Source organism: Salvelinus alpinus, chromosome 1 (assembly GCF_045679555.1).
Source record: "Salvelinus alpinus chromosome 1, SLU_Salpinus.1, whole genome shotgun sequence".
In the NCBI taxonomy this organism is placed as follows: Eukaryota; Metazoa; Chordata; class Actinopteri; order Salmoniformes; family Salmonidae; genus Salvelinus; species Salvelinus alpinus.
Window position 1 is genome coordinate 88,898,825 of NC_092086.1, and position 27,295 is coordinate 88,926,119.

Consider the following 27,295-nt stretch of genomic DNA (forward strand, 5'->3'; position numbering starts at 1 on the left):
TAAAAATCAAATCAAATCAAATGTATTTATATAGCCCTTCTTACATCAGCTGATATCTCAAAGTGCTGCCCAGAAACCTAGCCTAAAACCCCAAACAGCAAGCAATGCAGGTGTAGAAGCACGGTGGCTTGGAAAAACTCCCTAGAAAGGCCAAAACCTAGGAAGAAACCTAGAGAGGAACCAGGCTATGAGGGGTGGCCAGTCCTCTTCTGGCTGTGCCGGGTGGAGATTATAACAGAACATGGCCAAGATGTTCAAATGTTCATAAATGACCAGCATGGTCAAATAATAATAATCACAGTAGTTGTCGAGGGTGCAACAACTCAGCACCTCAGGAGTAAATGTCAGTTGGCTTTTCATAGCCGATCATTAAGAGTATCTCTACCGCTCCTGATGTCTCTAGAGAGTTGAAAACAGCAGGTCTGGGACAGGTAGCACGTCCGGTGAACAGGTCAGGGTTCCATAGCCGCAGGCAGAACAGTTGAAACTGGAGCAGCAGCATGGCCAGGTGGACTGGGGACAGCAAGGAGTCATCATGCTAGGTAGTCCTGAGGCATGGTCCTAGGGCTCAGGTCCTCCGAGAGAGAGAAAGAAAGAAAGAGAGAAAGAGAGAATTAGAGAGAGCATACTTAAATTCACACAGGACACCGGATAAGACAGGAGAAATACTCCAGATATAACAGACTGACCCTAGCCCCCCGACACAAACTACTGCAGCATAAATACTGGAGTCAGGAGACACTGTGGCCCCATCCGATGATACCCCCAGACAGGGCCAAACAGGCAGGATATAACCCCACCCACTTTGCCAAAGCACAGCCCCCACAACACTAGAGGGATATCTTCAACCACCAACTTACCGTCCTGAGACAAGGCCGAGTATAGCCCACAAAGATCTCCGCCACGGCACAACCCAAGGGGGGGCGCCAACCCAGACAACAAGATCACGTCAGTGACTCAACCCACTCAAGTGACGCACCCCTCCTAGGGACGGCATGGAAGAGCACCAGTAAGCCAGTGACTCAGCCCCTGTAATAGGGTTAGAGGCAGAGAATCCCAGTGGAGAGAGGGGAACCGGCCAGGCAGAGACAGCAAGGGCGGTTCGTTGCTCCAGAGCCTTTCCGTTCACCTTCACACTCCTGGGCCAGACTACACTCAATCATATGACCTACTAAAGAGATGAGTCTTCAGTAAAGACTTAAAGGTTGAGACCGAGTCTGCGTCTCTCACATGGATAGGTAGACCATTCCATAAAAATGGAGCTCTATAGGAGAAAGCCCTGCCTCCAGCTGTTTGCTTAGAAATTCTAGGGACAATTAGGAGGCCTGCGTCTTGTGACCGTAGCGTACGTGTAGGTATGTATGGCAGGACCAAATCGGAAAGATAGGTAGGAGCAAGCCCATGTAATGCTTTGTAGGTTAGCAGTAAAACCTTGAAATCAGCCCTTGCCTTAACAGGAAGCCAGTGTAGGGAGGCTAGCACTGGAGTAATATGATCAAATTCTTTGGTTCTAGTCAGGATTCTATCAGCCGTATTTAGCACTAACTGAAGTTTATTTCGTGCTTTATCCGGGTAGCCGGAAAGTAGAGCATTGCAGTAGTCTAACCTAGAAGTAACAAAAGCATGGATTAATTTTTCTGCATCATTTTTGGACAGAAAGTTTCTGATTTTTGCAATGTTACGTAGATGGAAAAAAGCTGTCCTTGAAACAGTCTTGATATGTTCGTCAAAAGAGAGATCAGGGTCCAGAGTAACGCCGAGGTCCTTCACAGTTTTATTTGAGACGACTGTACAACCATCAAGATTAATTTTCAGATTCAACAGAAGATCTCTTTGTTTCTTGGGACCTAGAACAAGCATCTCTGTTTTGTCCGAGTTTAAAAGTAGAACGTTTGCAACCATCCACTTCCTTATGTCTGAAACACAGGCTTCTAGCGAGGGAAATTTTGGGGCTTCACCATGTTTCATTGAAATGTACAGCTGTGTGTCATCCGCATAGCAGTGAAAGTTAACATTATGTTTTCGAATGACATCCCCAAGAGGTAAAATATATAGTGAAAACAATAGTGATCCTTAAACAGAACCTTGAGGAACAACAAAATTTACAGTTGATTTGTCAGAGGACAAACCATTCACAGAGACAAACTGATATCTTTCCGACAGATAAGATCTAAACCAGGCCAGAACTTGTCCGTGTAGACCAATTTGGGTTTCCAATCTCTCCAAAAGAATGTGGTGATCGATGGTATCAAAGGCAGCACTAAGGTCTCGGAGCACGAGGACAGATGCTTCGGTCTGACGCCATTAAAAGGTCATTTACCACCTTCACAAGTGCAGTCTCAGTGCTATGATGGGGTCTAAAATTAGACTGAAGCATTTCGTATACATTGTTTGTCTTCAGGACAATGTCCTGAGCCATGTACAGATAAAGCGTCCGGAGAGAAAAAGTTGAATGAAAGAAAGTTGAGTGAGGGAAAAACAAAAAATATAAACGGTAATTAAAAAGTAAAAACCGTAAAGTTGTCAGGTAGCAAAGTAAGGTTGGCAACAAAACGCACAGCAACACATAAACAAGTCTGCAAGTTGTGACCGGAAATGCAACCCAGTCCGCGCGGGTTTCGTGATCTCAGAGCTGTTGACAGTCAGCAATCTACACAAAATACCGCATAATGACAAAACAAAAGAAAGGTTGTTAGCTATTTTTGCAAAACAATTTTTTTTTAAATGAGCTCAGGTATATCCTGTTTCCATTGATCATCCTTGAGATGTTTCTACAACTTGATTGGAGTCCACATGTGGTAAATACAACTGATTGAACATGATTTGGAAAGGCACATGCCTGTCTATATAAGGTCCCACAATTGACAGTGTATGTCATGAGGTCGGAGGAATTCTCCGTAGAGCTCCGAGACAGGATTGTGTCAAGGCACAGATCTGGGGAAGGGTACCAAAACATTTCTGCAGCATTGAAGGTCCCCAAGAACATAGTGGTCTCCATCATTCTTAAATGGAAGAAGTTTTGAACCACCAAGACTCTTTCTAGACCTGGCCAAATTGAGCAATCGGGGGAGAAGGGCAATCAGGGAGGGGACCAAGAACCCGATGGTCACACTGAGAGAGCTCTAGGGAACCTTCAAGAAGGACAACCATCTCTGCAGCACTCAAACAATCAGCCCTTTATGGTAGAGTGGCCAGACGGAAGCCACTCTTCAGTAAAAGGCACATGACAGCCTGCTTGGAGTTTGTCAAACGGTACCTAAAGACTCTCAGACCATGAGGAACAAGATTCTCTGGTCTGATGAAACCAAGATTGAACTGAATGCCAAGCGTCACATCTGGAGGAAACCTGGCACCCTCCCTACGGTGAAGCATGGTGGTGGCAGCATCATACTGTGGGGATGTTTTTTTGTGACAGGGACTGGGAAACTAGTCAGGATCGAGGGAAAGATGAAAGGAGCAAAAGTACAGAGAGATCCTTGATGAAAACCTGCTCAGGACCTCAGACTGGGGGCGAAGGTTCACCTTCCAACAGGACAATGACCCTAAGCACAAAGCCAAGAAAAACCCAGGAGTGGCTTCAGGACAAGTCTCTGAATGTCCTTAAGTGGTCCAGCCAGAGCCAAGACTTGAACCCTATAAAAATCTTTGGAGAGACCTGAAAATAGCTGTTTTAACCTAGGCAGCTGAGAGCCTCCATCGTCTGATTTAGTCAATCACACTGAACAATGGTTCAGAATACAATACAAAAACAACATATCTGATAATTACATATTATACAACGGGTGGTTCTAATCCTGAATGCTGATTGGTTAAAACCGCATTCCAGCCGGTGTCTATTCCTCAAGTTACCACTGGCTAAATCTATGACCTTAAAATGCCTATTTACTCTGTTCCACCTGACTGCGCAATCCACTGTCTCATCAGCCCAGCCAGGCAATGTATAAACTTGATCTCCACTATAAAAAGCATCTGGACGTTATCTCACATTTCTTCAGATTAACATTTAGTTTTCAACTGTGGAGATTTGGATATACCTTGCTGTCTGTCTCTCCAACATTTGCAACATTGTTTACATTTTCAAATTCGATCTCCAGCTGTCCCATAGTAATGAACATGTCGGGAGTCGGGACTAGACACACAGTCAGGCAGAGTTTCTCAGCCAGTGAAATCATGAATCAGCTGGCATCATTTATATGGATATATACAAAGAAATGTAAATTGAAAAGGTCAAACAAGTTTGCAGTCTTTCCAACTTCAGTTTGAAGTGATTGCGTTAGTTGTGCTGTTGACTAGTTCTTTTGAACAACAGTGTCCTGACGAGAGAGCACATTTTCTATGCCAGGCGAAATTGCGCCTCATTAGCTCATTGTTATGGATGTATCCAAATAAATGTCACTAGAAAACAGCTTAAACAAATGCAAATGAAGCTACTGTTGTTATTCTTCTGCACTGTTTGACGTGACTGTAAGTTAGCCGTAGTTGGCTAGCTAGCAAGCAAGGGATAAGAAAGTTGCCAGCCAGTATGGCAATGGAACGTTTCGAACGAATGACTGGGTCGCCTCCATAGACACAGACACAGAAAAAGACTGAACGACTGGGTCGTGCCTGTGGCAACCGACCCGATAGAACGAATGACCAGCCGGCTTGGGTAGCAATCCTTGTGGAAGGTTGAAATAGTATGAATAAATTCATTTAAAAAAATAAAAAATATGAAAATATGTCAGTCATTATTTGAATATGTTGGTAACCTGTTGTGTAAAAGTGATAATGCCCTCGAAGCCGGTGTTTGGAGAATATACTGACACAGTTTGCCGGCCCTCGACATAGTCTCGCGCCTAACAACACTTTTCGGGCATTATCACTTAACCATATGTGGTCAAGTATTTTGGCACAGACAAACAATAATATCAGCCAATACAGTAGATCCAATCAAATATATATTTAACCTACAGCAAACAACATGTATTGTAAAACAACAAGTGAAAAGGCCACATAGGTCAATATCACACTGGACAGGTGGTTCCGCAGTGCAGGTGTCATCATCACCAGAGTCCAACTGAAGAGTTCACACTCCTACTAGGGTGGCATGTGGTGCAGTGACGCACATTTGATGAGTGTGATGGGAGGGATCTGGTCATGTTCAAAGACAAGGTCAAGTGGAGACTGTTTCATGGCTCAGGAGCTGTGTCCATTACTATGGGGTCATTACACAGCAAAGTAGCACACTATTTATTCCCTGATAAATTACCCAATAATGTCTGTCCATGTCCTGGCTGTTACAAATGGAAAGGTGCACATGCAGAGAATTCGTTTTTTGAATCTCTAATTGCTGTTCACAATTATAATATGTCTGGGGAAGCTAACCATATCCTAATAATTATGATAGATCACACAGTATTTCCATCTAAATGAAAGGAAACACCAATGTTGAAGAGTCAAGTTTCAGTCAGAAATCTCTGAGATGCATTTCTCTCCCTCTACCACTAGCATGATCTGTAATGTCCTAGATTGGAAAACACTATTTGCCCCTTTTGCTCACGTCTCTCAATTTTTTTTTAGGAGTATCCTTATGTATTTTTGGGAATAAATGTGTTTATGTAGTATCTTCATTTAATTATGAAGAGACAGAATAGCTTCTCCATTTAAAATTATAGCAAACTACAACCCTGCAAAGGGTAAAAGGACAACATATCCTTGCCTTTTTGTACAATGAAGTATAGAGACCATATCTGAACATACTAGGGCGACATCTGGTGGATCCTACCTCCCCTGTGGGTAGCAGAAACAAGAACCCCATCTGTCTGTCATTGTTAATCTGTGGCTCCAAGCTTTGGCAGGAAAGTGGACTACAACAGAGTTTACGTATAGAAACATAGCTCCCATCAAAATGGGACAAAATTATAGATTCTCTGCAGAAGTATAATACTTCAATTTCATAAATTGAGTATTAATAACCCCATGATGGTGCTAAAACTAGTCACATATTTTTGTCTAGTCACATATTATAGCTGAGCTTGCAGCATCTAATACAACATAAATGTGATTCATCTGTTTAAAATTAGATCATTGTTCCACATAAACTTAGTTTCTTTGGTAATGAAATACCCATACATTGTTATAAAGTATATATTCTTGCTGAATAGGCCTCTACAGCATATTGAAACTGACAGTGCATCGCACTATGATGATGTCAATGGCCCAGTACCATTAAAATAAATAAAACAGGAATTGCATGAAGGTGGCAGCCAAAATGGAGTCCAGACAGGCTTTTATACCTGTGACGTAAAGGGCAGGGTGACATATAGAGACCTTGGAATGTCTCCAGACACAGCTGATATTGTATAGGGAGAGAGGAAAGCAGACAAGCATGAAAACAGAAAATAGGCAGTGGCGTGAGGGAGGGGCGGTAGGTCATGCCCTGGAAGTCCCCTGAATCTGTCTGTATGTTGGTTCTGAGGGATCATTATAGCCCTCTTCTCCATTAAAGGTCCTACTGCTCCGATGTTATCTATACCATAAGTTGTAACTCTTCAACATTTATCCATTGTCTCCGATGGCGTGACTTCTCCTTAAATATCTTCTTACCATTCTGCTTCTTGCTTCTTTTGCGAGTTTGTCACTGCCGATTGGTTAAGTTCAATTACCCCCCATTGTTTTTCACCAATAACAAGCATCGAGACTGGGTTGTGACTAGGAGTTATTTTTCGTAGCAGGTCAGGATAGCCTTTTAGCTAACCCTAACCTTTTCCTTACCTATAGGCGGTGGCCTATAGAAGCCTATTGTCCCATGCTAATTGTCTTGTGGTGTATCTACTAAAAATGTACACTTTAAATTCCAGACAAAGGCTAGAGCAAGTTTGTAAAATATTTCCTTTGAATGATATGGCTCATTTGTGGCAAAAATGGGCCAAATTAATATGAAAAAAAAAGATCAGCCAGAGACAAAACAGCTGATAAACATTACAGTATACTGTATGCCTAGGTTAATACCTAGGTGTCTGGTTAGACTGTAAACTCTCCTTCCAGACTCACATTCCAATCCAAACTCGCATCTCCAATCCAAAATTAAATCTAGAATCGACTTCCTATTTCGCAACAAAGCATCCTTCACTCATGCTGCCAAACATACCCTCATAAAACTGACTATCTTACGGATCCTTGACTTCAGTGATGTAATTTACAAAATAGCCTCCAACACTCTACTCAGCAAATTGGATGTAATCTATCCCAGTGCCATCCGTTTTGTCACCAAAGCCCCATATACCACCCACCACTGCGACCTGTATGCTCTCGTTGGCTGGCCCTCGCTTCATATTCGTCGCCAAACCGACTGGTTCCAGGTCATCTATAAGTCTTTGCTAGGTAAAGCCCCGCCTTATCTCAGCTCACTGGTCACCATAGCAGCACCAACCCGTAGCACACGCTCCAGCAGGTATATTTCACTGGTCATCCCCAAAGCCAACTCCTCCTTTGGCCGCCTTTCCTTCCAGTTCTCTGCTGCCAACTACTGGAATGAATTGTAAAAATCACTGAAGCTGGAGTCATATCTCCCTCACTAACTTTAAGCATCAACTGCCAGAGCAGCTTACCGATCATTGCACCTGTACACAGCCTATCTGTAAAAAGCCCACCCAACTCCCTCATCCCCATACTGTTATTTATTTAGTTTGCTCCTTTGCACCCCAGTATCTCTACTTGCATATTCACCTTCTGCACATCTATCATTTCAGTATTAATGCTAAATTGTAATTATTTCACCACTATGGTCTATTTATTGCCTTACCTCCCTAATCTTACTACATTTGCATACACGGTATATAGATTTTTCTATTCTATTTTTCTATTGTGACTGTACGTTTGTTTATCCCATGTGTAACTCTGTGTTGTTTGTGTCGCACTGCTTTGCGTTTATCTTGGCCAGGTCACAGTTGTAGATGAGTACTTGTTCTCAACTGGCCTACCTGGTTAAATAAATGTGGAAAAAAATAAGGGGAAAAAATGAAATATTACCCTAGTTGTGTCTGTTCTTTTGGCATCTCTACCCATTGAATAGAATTTATTACGTTCTTGTTCGTCGGTCACCCCTACGTTGATCCACACAGAGTACAAAACACACACATTCCTAACACTCAAACACACACAATGCTTTAAATGGCAAAACCACCACTTTTGAACCTCATTTTCATTATCTCCAGCACAATACCAGTGTCTCCATATGTGAAAACGGCACATTTGGTAGCCCTTTCCATTCATTGCCCGTCATCCCGTATACGGGTTGAAAATGGCAGATTTTGTCATTGATACGTGCCTAAATTGGAACGCAGTGGCTGTACAGTAACATGCTAGACAGTAGGTCCTACATGATGTCAGAGCTCAGGTTCTCCGCTTCACAGCGATGTATGGGTTTTGACTGACAGCCAATATAAACTTGAGCACCGCACGCAACAAAAAGATGCCCTCATCCATCCAGCTAATTGGGATACTTTTGCTCATTTGTTATTGACTGAGTGAGGGAAATGTGTTCTGAAAGATGAGACATTGAGGATTTGTCACGTTCCTGACCTGTTTTCCCTTGTTTTGTATTTATTTAGTATGGTCAGGGCGTGAGTTGGGTGGGTTGTCTATGTGTGATTTTCTATGTTGGGATTTTGTGTTCGGCCTGGTATGATTCTCAATCAGAGGCAGCTGTCAATCGTTGTCCATGATTGAGAATCATACTTAGGCAGCCTGAGTTTCACGTGTGTTTTGTGGGTGTTTGTCTACCGTGTTAGTGTTTTCACCACACGGTACTGTTTCGGTTTTCTGCACTTCGTTTATTGTTTTGTATTTCAGTGTTCAGTTTCGGTTTTAATAAATCATCATGAGCACGAACCACTCTGCATATTGGTCCGATCCTTCTCGCCTCTCCTCGTCCGATGAGGAGGACGAAATAGACTATCGTTACAGAAACACCCACCAACAAAGGACCAAGCAGAGTGGAAAAGGGCAGCGACAGCAGCAGCAGCAGCGGAGAAAAATCCAGGACTCATGGATGTGGGAGGAGATTCTGGACGGCAAGGGACCCTGGGCTCAGCCAGTAGAGCCGTCCGTCTGTCCCGAGCCAGTAGAGCCGTCCGTCAGTCAGGAGCCGCTAGAGCCGCCTGTCTGTCCCGAGCCGTCAGAGCTGCCTGTCTGTGCCGAGCCGTCAGAGCCGCCCGTCTGTCCCGAGCCGTCAGAGCTGCCCGTCTGTCCCGAGCCGTCAGAGCCGCCCGTCTGTCCCGAGCAGCCAGAGCCGTCCGCCAGACAGGAGCAGCCAGAGCCGTCCGCCAGACAGGAGCAGCCAGAGCCGTCCGCCAGACAGGAGCAGCCAGAGCCGTCCGCCAGACAGGAGCAGCCAGAGCCGTCCGCCAGACAGGAGCAGCCAGAGCCGTCCGCCAGCCATGACCAGCCAGAGCCGTCCGCCAGCCATGACCAGCCAGAGCCGTCCGCCAGCCATGACCAGCCAGAGCCGTCAGCCAGCCATGACCAGCCAGAGCCGTCAGCCAGCCATGACCAGCCAGAGCCGTCAGCCAGCCATGACCAGCCAGAGCCGTCAGCCAGCCATGACCAGCCAGAGCCGTCAGCCAGCCATGACCAGCCAGAGCCGTCAGCCAGCCATGACCAGCCAGTGCCGTCAGCCAGCCATGACCAGCCAGAGCCGTCAGCCAGCCATGACCAGCCAGAGCCGTCAGCCAGCCATGACCAGCCAGAGCCGTCAGCCAGCCATGACCAGCCAGAGCCGTCAGCCAGCCATGACCAGCCAGAGCCGTCAGCCAGCCATGACCAGCCAGAGCCGTCAGCCAGCCATGACCAGCCAGCCATGACCAGCCAGAGCCGAGCCAGCCAGCCAGGAGCTGCCAGAGCCAGCCAGCCAGGATCCGCCAGAGCCTGCAGCCAGCCAGGATCCGCCAGAGCCTGCAGTCAGCCAGGATCCGCCAGAGCCTGCAGTCAGCCAGGCGATGCCAAAATCGCTCTTCACTCTGGAGCTGCCGGAGGCGTCCTTCACTCCAGCGCTGCCGGAGTCTCCCGCCTGTCCGGCGCTACCGGAATTCCCCGTGCATTTGGGACCCATGGCTAGGGTCCCCAGGCCAAGGTCGGTGGCGAGGATCGCCACTCATAAAAGGCCACGGGGGCGATTAAGGAGGCGGACAAAAACATTGTTTAAGTGGGGTCCACGTCCCGCGCCGCCACCGCGGACAGACGCCCACCCAGACCCTCCCCTAGAGTTTTAGGTGGTGCGCCCGGAGTTCGCACCTTAAGGGGGGGGTTCTGTCACGTTCCTGACCTGTTTTCCGTTGTTTTGTATTTATTTAGTATGGTCAGGGCGTGAGTTGGGTAGGTTGTCTATGTGTGATTTTCTATGTTGGGATTTTGTGTTCGGCCTGGTATGATTCTCAATCAGAGGCAGCTGTCAATCATTGTCCCTGATTGAGAATCATACTTAGGCAGCCTGGGTTTCACGTGTGTTTTGTGGGTGTTTGTCTACCGTGTTAGTGTTTTCACCACACGGTACTGTTTCGGTTTTCTGCACTTCGTTTATTGTTTTGTATTTCAGTGTTCAGTTTCGGTTTTAATAAATCATCATGAGCACGAACCACTCTGCATATTGGTCCGATCCTTCTCGCCTCTCCTCGTCCGATGAGGAGGACGAAATAGACTATCGTTACAGGATTGTAATATCAAATCAACAAAAACAATTGTGCTTGCTTCAGTTTCTTAATGGCAAAGCTAGGAGAGCTCAAAACAGCACCTTATAGTTGAAGGCTCTTTCCTTGAGTCATAAAAGCACATTGAAATTACTTTGGAACTGCGCACAGTTTGGAGGTGTGTGGCCACTTGGAGACACCAGTTAGACCTCTCCCTCAAACACTTGTAATTTCAATGAATATTCTGATCATATTACTGAATGTATCCAGAGTATTTTCAGATTTCATTATTGACAAATACTGTGAAAGGTACAGTAAATGTAAAATGCACATCAAATCAACAGTAATGTTTGGATTCAGTCTTGTGTCAGGTGAACTGTTATGCCTTTGGTCTGATCATTTCCACATAATCTCCAAAGCCTTCTGTTCAATTGCTACCATGGTCATACATGTGTTTTTATAGTTCTTCTGTTGGAAACCGAAAGGTTGCTGGATCAAATCCCTGAGCTGACAAGGTAAAAAATGTGACGTTCTGCCACTGAAAAGGAAAAAAAATCTGTCGTTCTGCCCCTGAGCAAGGAAGTTAGCTCACTGTTCCCCAGGCGCCGAAGACGTGGATGTCAATTGATTCAGGAGGGGTTGTGTTAAATGCGGAAGACACATTTCAGTTGAAGGCATTCAGTTGTACAACTGACTAGGTATCCCCCAATCAGACTTTATGGTAGAGTGGCCAGACGGAAGCCACTCTTCAGTAAAAAGGCACATAACAAGCCCGCCTAAAGTTTGCCAAAAGGCACCCAAAGGACTCTCAGACCATGAGAAAGAAAATTCTCTGGTCTAATGAAATCAAGATTGAACTTTTTGGCCTGAATGTCAAGCGTCACGTCTGGAGGAAAGCTGGCACCATCCCTATGGTGGTGGCAGCATCATGCTGTGGGGATTTTTTTCATCGGCAGGGACTGGGAGACTAGTCAGGATCGAGGGAAAGATGAACGGAGCAAAGTACAGAGAGATCCTTGATTTTTTTTTAAACGTATCCAGAGCGCTCAGGACCTGACTGGGGCGAAGGTTCACCTTCCAACAGGACCACGACCATAAGCATACAGCCAAGAAAAACCCAGGAGTAGCTTCAGGACAAGTTTTTGAATGTCCTTGAGTGGCCCAGCCAGAGCTCAGACTTTAACCCGATCGAACATCTCTGGAGAGATCTGAAAATAGCTGTGCAGCAACCCTTCCCATCCAACCTGACAGAGCTTGAGAGGATCTGCAGAGAAAAATGGGAGAAACTCCCCAAATACAGGTGTGCCAAGCTTGTAGTGTCATACCCAAGAAGATGCGAGGCTGTAAACGCTGCCAAAGGTGCTACAACAAAGTACAGAGTCATACTTATGTAAATGTGATATTTCAGTTTATTTTATACATTTGCAAAATAAAAATAAAATGTTTTTGCTTTGTCATTATGGGATATTGTGTGTAGATTGATGAGAAAAGAAAAAAAACTATTTCATCCATTGTAGAATAAGGCTGTAACGTAACAAGAGTTCTGAATACTTTGTGAATGCACTGTAGCAACTGCAGATTGCCCCTTAAACATTGTTTATTAGTTTTCTATTGCAATCAAATCAAAGTTTGTCATGTGCGCTGAATACAACAAGTGTAGATCTTACAGTGAAATGCTTACTTACAAGCCCTAACCAACAGTGACATTTTTAAGTTAAAAATAGGTATTAGGTAAACAATAGACAATAGACAAGTAAAGAAAGAAAAAAAATGAAACAGTAAAATAACAGTAGCGAGGCTATTGGTGGGGGCACAATGCAAATAGTCTGGGTAGCCATTTGATTACCTGTTCAGGAGTCTTATGGCTTGTGGGTAAAAGCTGTTGAGAAGCCTTTTGGTCCTAGACTTGGCGCTCCGGTACCGCTTGTCATGCGGTAGCAGAGTGAACAGTCTATGACTGGGGTGGCTGGGGTCTTTGACAATTTATAGGCCCATTGATGTACTGGGCCGTACACACTACCCTCTGTAGTTCCTTGCGGTCGGAGGCCGAGCAGTTGCCGTACAAGGCAGTGATGCAACCAGTCAGGATGCTCTCGATTCTGCAGCTGTAGAACCTTTTGAGGATCTGAGGACCCATGCCAAATATTTTCAGTCTCCTGAGGGGGAATATGTTTTGTTGTGCCCTCTTCATGACTGTCTTGGTGTGTTTGGACCATTCTAGTTTGTTGGTGATGTGGACACCAAGGAACTTGAAGCTCTCAACCTGCTCCACTACAGCCCCGTCGATGAGAATGGGGGCATGCTCGGTCCTTCTTTTCCTGTAGTCCACAATCATCTCCCTTGTCTTGATTACGTTGAGGGATATGTTATTATTCTGGCACCAATCGGTAATCGAAATTAAGTAGCGGTTCGTAGTGGAGCAGAGCTCATGGAAAACCACAGGTTCTGCTGGTTTCAGCAGTCAGTCATCTCAGCAGTTTTTCAGATAGCTTCTATACTGAACAAAAATATAAATGCAACATGTAAAGTGTTGGTCCCATATTTCATGAGCTGAAATAAAAGATACCAGAAATGTTCCATATGCACAAAAAGCTTATTTCTCTATAAAAAAAAGGTGTCCAAATTTGTTTTACAACCCTGTTAGTGAGCATTTCTCCTTTGCCAAGATAATCCATCCACCCGACACGTGGCATATCAAGAAGCTGATTAATCAGCATGATCATTACGCAGGTGCTCCTTGTGCTGGGGACAATAAAAGGCAACTCTAAAATGTGCAGTTTTGTCACACAACACAATGCCACAGATGTCTCAAGTTGAGTGAGTGTGCAATTGTGATGCTGACTGCAGAAATGTTCACCAGAGCTGTTGGCAGAGAATTGAATGTTAATTTCTCTACCATAAGCCACCTCCAACATCATTTTAGATGTCAACCCGCAGACAACGTGTAACCAAGCCAGCCCAGGACCTTCACATCTGGCTTCTTCACCTGCGGGATCGTCTGTGAGCGGACAGCTGATGAGTATTTCTGTCTGTAATAAAGCCCGGTTGTGGGGAAAAACTAATTTAGATTGGCTGGGCCTGGCTCCTAGGTGGGTGGGCCTCTGCCCTCCCAGGCCCACCTATGGCTGCTTCCCTGTCCAGTCATGTGAAATCCATAGATTATGGCCAAATTTACTTATTTCAATTAACTGATTTCCTTATAAACTCAGCAAATAAAGAAACGTCCTCTCACTGTCAACTGCGTTTATTTTAAGCAAACTTAACATGTGTAAATATTTGTATGAACATAACAAGATTCAACAACTGAGACAAACTGAACAAGTTCCACAGACATGTGACTAACAGAAATTGAATAATGTGACCCTGAACAAAGGGAGGGGTCAAATTCAAAAGTAACAGTCAGTATCTGGTGTGCCCACCAGCTGCATTAAGTACTACAGTGCATCTCCTCAAGGACCGTACCAGATTTGCCAGTTCTTGCTGTGAGATGTTACCCCACTCTTCCACAAAGGCACCTGCAAGTTCCCGGACATTTCTGGGGGGAATGGCCCTAGCCCTAGCCCTCACCCTCCAATCCAACAGGTCTCAGACGTGCTCAACGGGAATGAGATCCGGGTTCTTCGTTGGCCATGACAAAACACTGACATTCCTGTCTTGCAGGAAATCACGCACAGAACGAGCAGCATGACTGGTGGCATTGTCATACTGGAGGGTCATGTCAGGATGAGCCTGCAGGAAGGGTAGCACATGAGGGAGGATGTCTTCCCTGTAACGCGCAGCGTTGAGATTGCCTGCAATGACAACAAGCTCAGTCCGATGATGCTGTGACACACCGCCCCAGACCATGACGGACCCTCCACCTCCAAATCGATCCCGCTAAAGAGTACAGGCCTCGGTGTAACGCTCATTCCTTCGACGATAAACGCGAATCCAACTATCCGTGATTTTCAGATGTAGAAAGGCCTCTTTAGTGTCCAAAGTTTTCATAACTGTGACCTTAATTGCCTACCGTCTGTAAGCTGTTAGTGTCTTAACGACCGTTCCACAGGTGCATGTTCATTAATTGTTTATGGTTCATTGAACAAGCATGGGAAACAGTGTTTAAACCCTTTACAATGAAGATCTGTGAAGTTACTAGGATTTTTACAAATTATCTTTGAAAGACAGGGTCCTGAAAAAGGGACGTTTCTTTTTTTTGCTGAGTTTATGAACTGTAACTCAGCCAAATCTTTGAAATTGTTGCATTTATATTTTTGTTCAATGTAGAAACACTTTTCTTTAAAGTATATTTTGTGTAGGCCTACCGCGTGACTTTTGATTCACTTTCCGATCGGCATCTAATTTACAATAGACTAGCTAGAGCTTGACCTTGCACTTTCTATAACAGCCTTAAACTTCCGTGACATTTATCATGTATGTCTTAACTTATAAATCCAGGCACAAATAATGTTTGGCATGTTTTTATTGATATGTCAACTACAAGAATAATTCTGGAAGAGGGTTAGAAAAGTAGGCAACCAACAAACACAAATGGAAAGCAGAACACTGTCATGTAGGTAAAATAATGATATGGCTTGAATCCTTCAGAAAACGAACAAATTGTAACCAAAGTATTAAGCCACAATTTTTCACACTAGTTTCATGAAGAGGAATGGATTTGTAAAGAAAGAAAATGCAACAAAACAACCCTGCTGGTTTATCAAAATAAAAGAAACAGTCTCAACACAAAACATTTAAATATCAAGGCCAGTGTATGAAAAATATTTACAAACCTTCTCATTAAATTGAACGAAATAGCAACAAAAGTAACAACAATTGCATAATTTGGTCTCACAGTAGACAGTAAAGTTCAGGCTGTCAAGCCACCGCTTGGAGAATTATAGCCACTACCCTGTTACAAACAACGAGCCAGCATGTGATTCCAACACCACCTGAAACACAGGCACAAGAGCAGGTGAATGAATAATCATTATATTACCGTTTAGATCCAGATCAATGTCATCTAACCTCATTTAAAAGTGTAAACGATCAAGATTCTCAATCACAGATCAAGCCAAACAATTTAAAATCATAAAAATGTGACAAATCCACATGCAGGGATTTAGAAGTGATCCATAGGTATTACTGTTCTTAGAGAAACAGACTTTTGGGTTTAAATAGAGCTGAGGAAACATCTGCTCAAAAATGACTCTTTAAAGATGAGGGAACTGGTATTCATTCTGCTCTCTTTGAGCTTTAAAACAAAACAGACATTGAGTTGAATGGATTGAATAGCACTAATACAATCCTCATTTACCTCCATTACTGTTCAGTTATATAAACAGTAGAGCTATCTGCATACCTAAAGGAAGCTACAGGTGCAAAGTAGTGTAGGCTATACACTGTACAGTAAGTTCTGTTATCCTGAAATATCCCTGTGTGGTGTTAGAGCCCCTCTCAGGGCAGGCGCTGTAATCTGTTTTACCTGCTACTCCAGATGGGAAGGCCACCATTCGCTCTAGAGGAGAAATCCACTTACTGGGCAAGACCGTCACTGGGTCAACATAGTATTTCCAGATCAGAGAGATCATCAGCACAGCCTTGGAGAGACAGAAGAGGGGGGGGGGGGGGGAATCAGTCCTCCTCCCCAGTCCCAAATCTCTATTAAATATTTGCATAGTTTCCTATTGCAAGATTGTGAAATAATCCTAGCTATTGTGAAAATATACCAATAAATGTAAAATTAAAAAATTAAAAATGAATCTGCTCTACTTCACTTACCTGCAGAATATAGTACACTATGTTGACGACCCATTTGATTTTGGTCTGCTGACCAGTTCTGGATTTAACTGAGGGAAGAAAGGAAAATACAAACTTCAGACAACAAACTGACGACTGGGTGTGGTTTCCCCACATGGAGACAATTTGTCACAATGGGACTGTAAAGGTGTCCGCAGGCTTCCCATCCGAAACAGTTTGTGCATATATTATGATGGCATTTTGTGATGTTTTGGTCTTCGGCAGGGGTTTCTTCAGCTGTTCGTGCACACAAAAGCATTTCTTGAGGCAAAGCGAAGTCGGTGAAACCGATTAGTCTCTCGATGAATGACAACAAACACTTCATTGAAGAATCCCTACTGTTGACCAATCACCGACGAAGGGGCATAGACTTCAGCTACCAACTTCGGCTTGCCACTAGAAACATTTGTGTGCACGAACAGCTGAGAAAACCCTTGCCGAAGACCAAAACAAACAAAAACTATAGTCATAATATATATACACAAACTGTTCCAAACTGTCTTTAAGGCTAGCAGGTGAGACTGTACAACAGCTGGTTAGGAGTTGAGCGAGACAGTGACAGAGAGGTCAGCAGAAGTGTTGCCCCTCCCCAAAGAAGCTTTGGTCAAGCCACTGGAAGTGTCTGACGTCAAGGTCTTTGTCTTCATTCATCCTCCACCAGCTCCACCCTGAGGATTATGGGAGATTTCTAATTCAAAACCCTCATGGATTCATACCGATAGCTACATTCACCTAATCACTTCAGCCAACTACCCTAAAGATATGAAAATTTCTACTAAACATTATTTCCCTGTGCCATTGTCCTTGGACTATGAATTTGAAATGATAGGAGGTGTGGTAGAGTTACTGTGACTCTGTAACGGCTGTCGTAGTCGTTCTCCTCCTCTGACGAGGAGGAGCATGGATCGGACCAAGATGCAGAGTAGTTAGTGTTCATTATTTAATGAAAAATCAACAAAACACTTCAAAATACAAAACCAACAAACGTGACAAACCCGAAACAGTCCTGTGTGGCCCAAACATAGTCACAGGAACAAACACCCACAAAACACAAGTGAAACCCAGGCTGCCTAAGTATGATTCTCAATCAGGGACAACGATTGACAGCTGTCTCTGATTGAGAATCATACCAGGCCGAACACCAAATCCCAACATAGAAAATCAACCATAGACCAACCCACCCAACTCACGCCCTGACCAACTAAAATAAATACAAGACAAAGGAAAACAGGTCAGGAACGTGACAGACTCCAGTGAGAACAGGAATATGCAGCCAATACAGCACATTCTACCCTTAAAATAAATGTCTATGGAGTGTAGTACGAACTACTTAAAATGGCCTCTACGAGTATATACAGTGCCTTCAAAAAGTATTTACACCCCTAGGCTTTTTCCCCCCCTCATTGATGTGTTACAGCCTGAATTTAGAATGGATTACATTTAGATGTTATGTCACTGATCTACAAGCAATACCCTATAATGTCAAAGTGGAATGATGTTTATAGAAATGTTTACAAATTAATAAAAAATGAAATGCTAAAATGTCTTGAGTTAATAATAATAAGTATTCCACCCCTTTGTTATGGCATGCCTAAATAACTTCACGAGTACAAATGTGCTTAACAAGTCACATAATAAGCATGTACTATGTGCAATAAAAGGTGTTTAACATTAATGACTACCGCATCTCTGAAGTTATTAATTACACTTTGGATGGTGTATCAATACACCCAGTCATTACAAAGATACAGGCATCCTTCCTAACTCAGTTGACAAAGAGGAAGGAAACTGCACAGGGATTTCACCATGAGGCCAATGGTGATTTTAAACCAGTTAAGAGTTGAATGGCCTTCCAGTTCTCTGCTGCCAATGACTGGAACGAACTACAAAAATCTCTGAAACTGGAAACACTTATCTCCCTCACTAGCTTTAAGCACCAGCTGTCAGAGCAGCTCACAGATTACTGCACCTGTACATAGCCCATCTATAGTTTAGCCCAAACAACTACCCCTTCCCCTACTGTATTTATTTATTTTGCTCCTTTGCACCCCATTATTTCTATTTCTACTTTGCACATTCTTCCACTGCAAATCTACCATTCCAGTGTTTTACTTGCTATATTGTATTTACTTCGCCACCATGGCCTTTTTTTGCCTTTACCTCCCTTATCTCACCTAATTTGCTCACATTGTATATAGACTTATTTTTCTACTGTATTATTGACTGTATGTTTGTTTTACTCCATGTGTAACTCTGTGTTGTTGTATGTGTCGAATTGCTTTGCTTTATCTTGGCCAGGTCGCAATTGTAAATGAGAACTTGTTCTCAAGTTGCCTACCTGGTTAAATAAAGGTTACACATACTGCAAAAAAATGTGGGAAAGAAATTAACTTAACCAGTTAAGAGTCAAGAACGGCAACTTGACACAACTGTGGGAAGCATTGGAGTCATCATCCCTGTGGAAGGTTTGAAAGCTTGTAGAGTCCATGCCACGACAAATTGAGGCTGTTCTGAGGGCAACTCAATATTAGGAAGGTGTTGTTAATGTTTTGTTCACTCAGTGTACATGTGCCTAGTCCCCAATAGAGACATGGAGCAAATTGGTTATTAGAGTTTTCCCATCTACTAAATCAGCTGAGGGGAGAGAAACAATTGGTGATATTCATAACTTGCGCAATACCGCCGCCATGTCTCATTATATTAATATTGTTGAATTTTGTGAAAATCTAAAAGTTTGGGGAACAATGCATACTTGTCTGTGTTGACTGTAGATAATAAACTATATTGGTTATGTTGAATAAGGTGTTGTGTGAGGCCTTTTGGTGTGACATTTCTAGAACATGTACATAAACGATCATAGCGTTGAGAGGGGTAGAGACAGAATGCCGTCCACTATTACCATAAGTCTTCAACTTGTCCGTCATCTTGTTGATCTTGCGCTCGAGCCGTGCGTACCTGGCGAACTCATCCATCATGTTGATGGAAGAAAGCTCCTTCTTCATGGCCTGAATCGCTGCCCTCATCTCCATCTCATCTTCCACATTCTTCTGGAAAACTTTGGACAGCTTCAATAGAAGAAAATACAGCCCAAAATATAAATCTAATGGTTTCTAAGCATGTTATACACAAGGTGCATTCTGATTCACTTAACTACTGGGCAGTGACTGGCTGGGGTAGCCTGCTTAAAAGTGAACTATGCAGTAAGGTATCATCACAGATAATTATGTTATCAAACTGCAGGGTGTTAGCACAAAATAAATGCAGGAATTAGCACTAATCCATGGCTGATTAAGAGGGATTCATGTGTTTTCTCCAGTTATTGATTTGATGGCAACATACTTGTGTATTGACAGTATTCTATTTGCTATTAGTGTTGCATGATAAATCGAAACATATGTACTTTTTTTTTATATTAGACCATGAAAAACGGTTCATACTAGAATTGTTGTTACTTTCGGTACTTCTGTAAAAAGCCTGCACTGGGAGTCTGGGCTGCATTCTGTTAGCTCAACCATCATGTTGCACCGAAGTTAACACACTTAAATAATGTGACACAGCATGTAGAAATGTTTAAACTGTTCATAACTGTTCAGAAAACAATGTCCATACAGGCTAGAACACTTTACAATGCAAAAAGATACAGTAGCTTCAAGCTTTGAAGGCTAACTTTCATTGCTAGCTGACAGCTAAAGCTAACATCAATTCACTTCCCTAGTACTTTGTGTATTATGCAAACCATAACACAAAATATGCTGATTTCAAAGCTGATTGCCTCCAAAAAATGTATTCATTCACTTATTTATTTGGTCTCGGTCTCTCTCTCAAATCTCTCCCAAAGATTATCTATAGCCTCTGCTGCTCTGATTGGCCGGTCCCCTCTTGCCTTTTGAATGACGTCATTAATGATTAAAGCAACAGAGCACATTTTTTATCAAAGAAGCTACTTCTAAGTAAATGTTGATCAGTACAACAAATAAGTCCCAAATGTAAGGGAAACAGATTGTATGTCACCTGTAGCCCTATGAAATCAGCCAAAACAAGCTCAATAACTTAATGCATGCACACACTCCTACTGAATATGCATTCACTTGTATTGTGGATAGGCCCTAAACTACATCTTAATTTACCCAGTTTATCAAGAGATGTACAATTCAAATACCATTATGTTGTTATGTATTTATATTGGTAAAAACAAAGTCAAACGTATTGTATAATGTATTAATGAATGCATGCATACATGGCTGTCTCAGAAAAACTTTGATGTAAAACAATTCTAACATAATGATTTCAAGCATTTCGCTACACCCGCAATAACATCTGCTAAATATGTGTACAGTGACCAATACAAGTTGATTTGATATTGAGCTCAATAGATGCCCAATAATTGAACAGAGCAGTAACTGAATTTATCTGTCTGGATCAAGCGCCATTCGATTACTTTAGCTAATATGCATTCTTGTTTTGTTGTTAAGGTATCGAGTGTCAAGTATATATTAAACTTGAAGTCAAAATGCTGGTATCGTGACTACACTATCTGCTACTGTGGCCTACTATGTGGTCAACACAGGATTTGGTGTTTAAGGATCTGACAAGATTTTACATTAGTTTAAATGTTGCTTATGGAAGAAGAAAAAAAAACTACTTTGAATCAATATCACTTTTCCATAGCACTAAACCCATGAGATATGCACAGCTAGACTCCATTATACACGTGATGTTGTTTTCCAGATTTCAAACTCAAATTTACTACATACCCAAATCTGGCATTTACCGTTGTATCACGGAAATGTCTTTGACTAAAAACGCCTATGGTGCTAAAAAAGAGCAAGGGAGGATCAAGTCAAATAAATTCATAGGGCAGATTACATCGTTTTGGTGAGAGGGAGATGAACAGTCACAACCAGCCATTAACTGCCGGCGGGTCTTTGTCAATCCCTCCCAGTAGAACGAACGTCATGTCATGTCTCTGTGCTAAAATGTTACAGATAAACATGCCGGCGCAACTTAAAAGTTTGAACACACATTTACCGGTACAACTGGGCTACAATTTCTACACAATGTTACCACATGAATGGCATACTCACATAGGAGGAAATTGAAGGTAACAACATTTTGACGAGGTTGCACAAGACCACAGACCCTAAGACCAACAACCAGACGTACACAGTCGCCATTTTCCTTTGATTATTTACAATAGCCGTCGCTAGGGAAGCACACCCCCTTGTCTTTCTACCCGGTGTATATAAAAAAGAAAATACAGATAATTTTGTATTTTTGCCTAGTGACGTTGGCCTGTTTTATTTATTTTCTCCCCAAATCCTACGTGTATCAAAATACTGCATTGTTACTTTGTATTCTGGTAATATGGGGTATTGTGTGTAGGGAATCTCTCCATATGTGGAGCTTAACGTTTTAACCAACATTTTGCCATAAAGGGTATGAGCAAAACAGTATAAGGAGTGGGTGTCGTGGTTTTCCACCCCTCGTCGAAAGGCAAATAAATATAGATCTGATTGGCATGTAAAGATATCCACACAGGTATCTCGCTATGATTTGAAAATGTGTTGACGACTCCTAAAGCCAATCAATGGCCAGGGGCGGAGAGTGGCTTGTCCGTCAGGTTAGCGCTGTAATGAATTGAATAGGGGGGGTGGAATCCAATCCGGTTTGAGCTAGTTTTGTTCCAATGGAACATTAACGTCTCGCTACGCTGTAATAGAACGTACTGTTTGAATCTTATACAGAACAGTATTTTTCTTGCTTCGTTTTGGAACATTGCCCTCTTTTTTTCTTTTAACAAATACGCAAAACAGCCATGCCTAAAAGGAGCAAAGTAAGTATAATATTTTTGTATTGATTGTGTGTCATTTGATAGATAAAAGCACAATTGCATGAAATGCATTTATTTTTGCACGTACAATTGTTGAAATGTAGCCGCAAATGCAAGTTGTTTTGGTCCGCTTCGCTGCAACATTGTTACTGCTGTTGTGTGCAGTCAGGAGTTTTAAAATGTATCACTCTGTTTTGATTTGCGAAGTGGCGGGTTTTCTTCGTCTTATCTCTTTCACGCTGTCATTTTACTCTTCGGAAATTAAGACTGGTTAAATACTTGGTGCTTTATATTTACCTTATCCAGTCTTGTAAATTGGAGGGTTTGTCACCTTTTTTTTCATGGTGGTTGTTTAAAAATGACATTTACTGAATGTCAGACAAAGAGGTGTAGGGAGTTAGCTATGATGGCCATTCTGCAGAAATAAAGTTGGTGACAATCTTTTTTTGGCAAATAGGACTGCGCTTATTGTATAACATTGAATTGTAATTGCATTCCGTTTATCTTTTAGATATGTATCCTTTAGTGTAATACCATTCAAATAACTTCATTTGTTGGGATATATGTTCAACGCTCGGTATGGTATGTACATGCAGAAGACTGCTTCTAGGGTTCTTCCAAAAGGGCACAAAGTCGTGTGTCATGGCTGCCCTTGTGAGGAAGACAAACATTTACGACGTTTTTCTTGCTTTGCAATATCAAAATTCATAGTTACAACGTAATCTGCTTAAAGGTTCACGCATGCCACACTGCATTGTGTAGAATGTGTGTGGTTTGATTTTATTTTCGTGTGCCCTTCATTTTGTTGTTGGCTCGAGACAATTCTGAGTTATGCAATGGCGATTCATCGACATCACAGCTCCGCTCTTGTTGCTGGGGATTTTAGTAGATTCTGTAACCATTGAGAGTCGCTGAGGATCTCGGAGAGTTCGAAATTCGAATGAATGGCGGGAACGCAAAGTAGACTGGCTGGTCTGCGAAGAGGAGGACAGTCATGTTGCTTGGCAAATGTCCATTTATCACGAATGAATGCGTTGGGAGGAGGAGTCGGTATTCCCCTCTGTAGCGAGCCCAAGCAGCATGGAGAAAATGTCAACTGCATACTCCTCGCGTCCGGTCTACTTCTCAAAACCCATTGGAGGAAAAGGTCAGAAGGGCTTTTTCCATCCAATGGTGTTTGAGAAGGAGACCAGGGGCACGCAATTGGCAAGTCAATTGGTACCTTACTTAAATGACTGAAGCAAGTTGACATGTACTGTATTTGTATTAGGTAGTTTATGGATGATGTAAGTGGAACAAACAAGCAGATATATGACAGTGACCATAACACTGTTGCCTCCTTAGGCCCACTTTAGATTACACGTTCAATTCAAGGGGCTTTATTGACATGGGAAGTATATGTTAACATTGCCAAAGCAAGTGAGGTAGATATTATACAATTTCTCTAATACTAATGGCATTTAAATTGCCCCTCCCCAGTAAAACCCACTAAACACGGTTGCCCTGCTGAGTTGTCACTAACATTCATCTCTCCTTTTATCACAGGCAAACGCTGATGCTGAGGCAGCAGAGGTGAGTAACGTATTACTCAAATTTATTGTATTTGTATGTTATCAAGGCACTGGTTCTTTAAGTTTTTAAATGTTGAGTACAATTCCATTGCTTTGCCACCAGGGGTCAGCATTAACCATGTTGTCAAAATCTGCTCCCATTTTTATTAAACAATTGGTATTTTCTTTTGAAATATTTTGCAGCCCAAGAGGAGATCTGAGAGATTGGTAAACGTGAGTATATTACACACCTTTGTAGACACTTACATTTAAGTTGCACCCAAAAACAAGAATTTCAGCTAAGAATCACATGCTAAAATGCCTTTAATTGCAGAAACCAGCCCCTCCAAAGGCAGAGCCCAAGCCAAAGGTGAGGAAGTGCTGACATTAACCATGTCAAATGTACATTTAATAGTAAATTAAGTGCAGTAAAGGACTTACGGTATTGTGTGCATATATACATATATGCATACATACACAGAAGGAGAAGGCAGTACCTAAGCTCAAGAAGGCTAAGGAGGTGAAGAAGGCTGCGCCTGAGGAGAAGGAGGCACCTGCAGAGAATGGAGAAGCCAAAGCTGAGGAAGGGGTAAGGGGCTGATGGGATATTTAGGTATTTCCTCTTACAGATAAATGAAAACACAATCCAATTGATGATATGGCAAGAGGATATGGTGCTATTTTTTTATTTTATTTTTTACATTTATTTATGTTTGATTTTCAGGAACCAGCCACAGAAGAACCTGAACAGAAAGAAGATGCGGCAGAATAACATCTCTCAAACCACATCTTTTATCACTGCTCCCTATTCCTCTTTTTCTTGTACAATTCAGGGGAATATTTTTATTGACTATTTTCTAAATGCAAGTTTTTTAGTAGTTTGATTGTAGAAACATTTTTTATGGAACAAAAAATACATTTGGAGACGGATTTCATCACATCCTACATTTTTACATCTCCGGAACAATTACGGTTATTGTAAATGTCAAAGGTTTTTATTTTTGCCGTGGGGAAGGGGTGGGAATGGGCCAGGTTGCTGCATCAACAACATGCAAGCACGTTGTTTACAGGATCCGGTCAAAACAGAGCTTGCCTGAGAGACTAACATTCCATAGGCTATATGAGGGACGGTATTTGTAACCTGTATTGTGGGGATGAATTACTCAAGGGGCAACACAGTTTTATTGTTTATAATGAGAAATGTTTTAGAATGTTGTAAGCTGTGTTCTGTATGTTAACCATTGTACTCATGCCATTTTTTTCCTTAACCATTCTGCTTAATAAACCTATTCCCTAGCACTGGAGTTCCTCCCTATCAGGCCTGTGCATCGCGTGTAATTGGTTTTGTCTCTGTTCTGTGATAGCATTGCAATAAATGTGTACAGCTGCTGTTTAAAAGGGTTTTCAAACTTTCTATATGCAGTGTGTAATGGTACATTGTAAATGGAATTGTGTTCTTAGCCAAGCTAATGACATAAGTGTGAAACATACTGTTGACTATGGTTCCTTTTGATGCTGAGAAACTGTACATCCACTTGAGCTGTCAAATACACAAACCAGCAATATTCATGTGGGTTTTAGGTATGAAGTACAAGTGTACAGTTCTTGTATTTTTTGTTTATAGATGTATCTGTGTCATGATTGGTATAAACAAACCAATAAAAAATGTGGTTGTAATCGTTTGAGCTTTACTCATTGTGTGACAAATAGACAGTGATATGTGAATCCAAACAATTGTGTAAATACTACACAGTATTTTAAATATGATAGTTTTGATTGTCCACAAATACATATTGCATTAGCTAAAGAAAAACATGTCAGTTTTGAGACTGACATGGCAACAGCTAGTGTCTGTCCTCAATGTGAAAAACTAAAATACATTTAAAGAGCATCTGCCCCAAAAAAGAAATGTCTAGTTTTGAAAACAGCCTTTGTGGCATCCAAGTCAAACATTCTAGTGTCATAATTGAGTACAACTTAAATAGTACCGTTTTTGTAATCAAGTCAGTCTCGACCAAAACGGAATGAAGGTTACTGTTAGTCTTCCTCTGGTTGGGTTTATTTCAATCCTTTCCACAGCAGCACCCAAGTAATCATACATTTGGAGCGCAGCTGCACTTTGGTTCGACATTTGATAACGCTATGGGGCTAGTAAGGGACCATCAGTAAATTGTCAATAGCTCCACATTTCAATGACAAGAAACAAACTATAATTTGTAGAAATGTATAATTAAATATTGAAAGCATTTAATGAGAACTAAAGAATGTGCAACATGAAAATATTGTCATATTTACATTGTAATTTATTGGCAGGTAGCCTAGTGGTTAGAGCGTAGGACTAGTAACCGAAATGTTGCAAGATCAAATCCCCCAGTTTATAAATTAAAAATCTGTTCTGCACCTGAACAAGGCAGTTAACCAACTGTTCCTAGCCTGTCATTGAAAATATGAATTTGTTCTTAACTGACTTGCCTAGTTAAACGTTTAAAAAAATCCAACGTCAAACCAACACCAGGCTAATGATGCTAGCCTGGGCGACTTGAAGACACAGATCTGGTTAGACTGTTTCAAGTTATCTAGAAGGGTGAGTGTCTGTACTGTTTTGGCAGAGTGAATGTAGCTAAAAAATTTACATGGGAGAAATGTGAATACTATGGGGCTGTTGACCTTAGGATGTTTAGATGAGCCAAATGATAACTGAGCAATATATTTCTACCAATCAAAGTTTAAAAGATTAACAAAATGGTAATAATTTAAACAAAAACTAAATCAAACGCAGTTCAGAATTATAGCCTTTTTTAATGAACTTTGAAGATGGCGGCCCTGTGGAAGTCCTTCATCCAAAGGTTGTTGAATGCATGCACTGAAACAATCCGAAAAAAACAGGATACTGAAAACATTTTATATTGGTATCTTAAAAAGGTAGAAATTGAGTTATGCCTAATACGGCAATTCATATTATTTTAACTTCCTTGCTCAGAACATGAGAACATATGAAAGCTGGTGGTTCCTTTTAACATGAGTCTTCAATAATCCCAGGTAAGAAGTTTTAGCTGGTAGTTATTATAGGACTATTTCTCTCTATACGATTTGTATTTCATATACCTTTGACTATTGGATGTTCTTATAGGCACTTTAGTATTGCCAGTGTAACAGTATAGCTTCCGTCCCTCTCCTCGCTCCTACCTGGGCTCGAACCAGGAACACATCGAGCGTTACCCATGCAGAGCAAGGGGAACAACTACTCCAAGTCTCAGAGCGAGTGACTTTTGAAACGCTATTAGCGCGCACCCCGCTAACTAGCTAGGCATTTCACATCGGTTACACCAGCCTAATCTCGGGAGTTGATAGGCTTGAAGTCATAAACAGCGCAATGCTTGAAGCATTGCGAAGAGCTGCTGGCAAACGCACGAAAGTGCTGTTTGAATGAATGCTTACGAGCCTGCTGGTGCCTACCATCGCTCCGTCAGACT

The 27,295-nt window shown here is 42.2% G+C and overlaps 2 protein-coding genes across 4 annotated transcripts; one reads left to right on the forward strand and one right to left on the reverse strand.

Annotated features, from left to right (window-relative positions):
• Positions 1–15,108: 15,108 nt before the first annotated feature.
• Positions 15,109–21,685, reverse strand: LOC139533038 (guided entry of tail-anchored proteins factor 1-like). Of its 2 annotated transcripts, none has more exons than XM_071331234.1 (5): positions 21,527–21,685; positions 19,342–19,507; positions 16,425–16,492; positions 16,183–16,243; positions 15,109–15,595 (listed from the first exon to the last, which is right to left on the reverse strand). In XM_071331234.1, the coding sequence occupies exons 1-5, from the start codon at positions 21,614–21,616 to the stop codon at positions 15,522–15,524; spliced, it is 459 nt and encodes a 152-aa protein (XP_071187335.1). In that variant the 5' UTR covers positions 21,617–21,685; the 3' UTR covers positions 15,109–15,521. The 2 variants fall into 2 exon arrangements, with proteins under 2 accessions (XP_071187335.1, XP_071187325.1); XM_071331224.1 differs by having other exon boundaries at positions 16,129–16,243.
• Positions 21,686–21,924: 239 nt separating this feature from the next.
• On the forward strand, positions 21,925–25,499 carry LOC139533045 (non-histone chromosomal protein HMG-17-like). 2 transcript variants are annotated; one of them, XM_071331246.1, is made up of 6 exons: positions 21,925–22,275; positions 23,818–23,844; positions 24,027–24,056; positions 24,157–24,192; positions 24,304–24,411; positions 24,547–25,499. In XM_071331246.1, the coding sequence occupies exons 1-6, from the start codon at positions 22,258–22,260 to the stop codon at positions 24,592–24,594; spliced, it is 267 nt and encodes an 88-aa protein (XP_071187347.1). In that variant the 5' UTR covers positions 21,925–22,257; the 3' UTR covers positions 24,595–25,499. The 2 variants fall into 2 exon arrangements, with proteins under 2 accessions (XP_071187347.1, XP_071187357.1); XM_071331256.1 differs by having other exon boundaries at positions 22,087–22,275; positions 24,304–24,435.
• Positions 25,500–27,295: the final 1,796 nt, after the last annotated feature.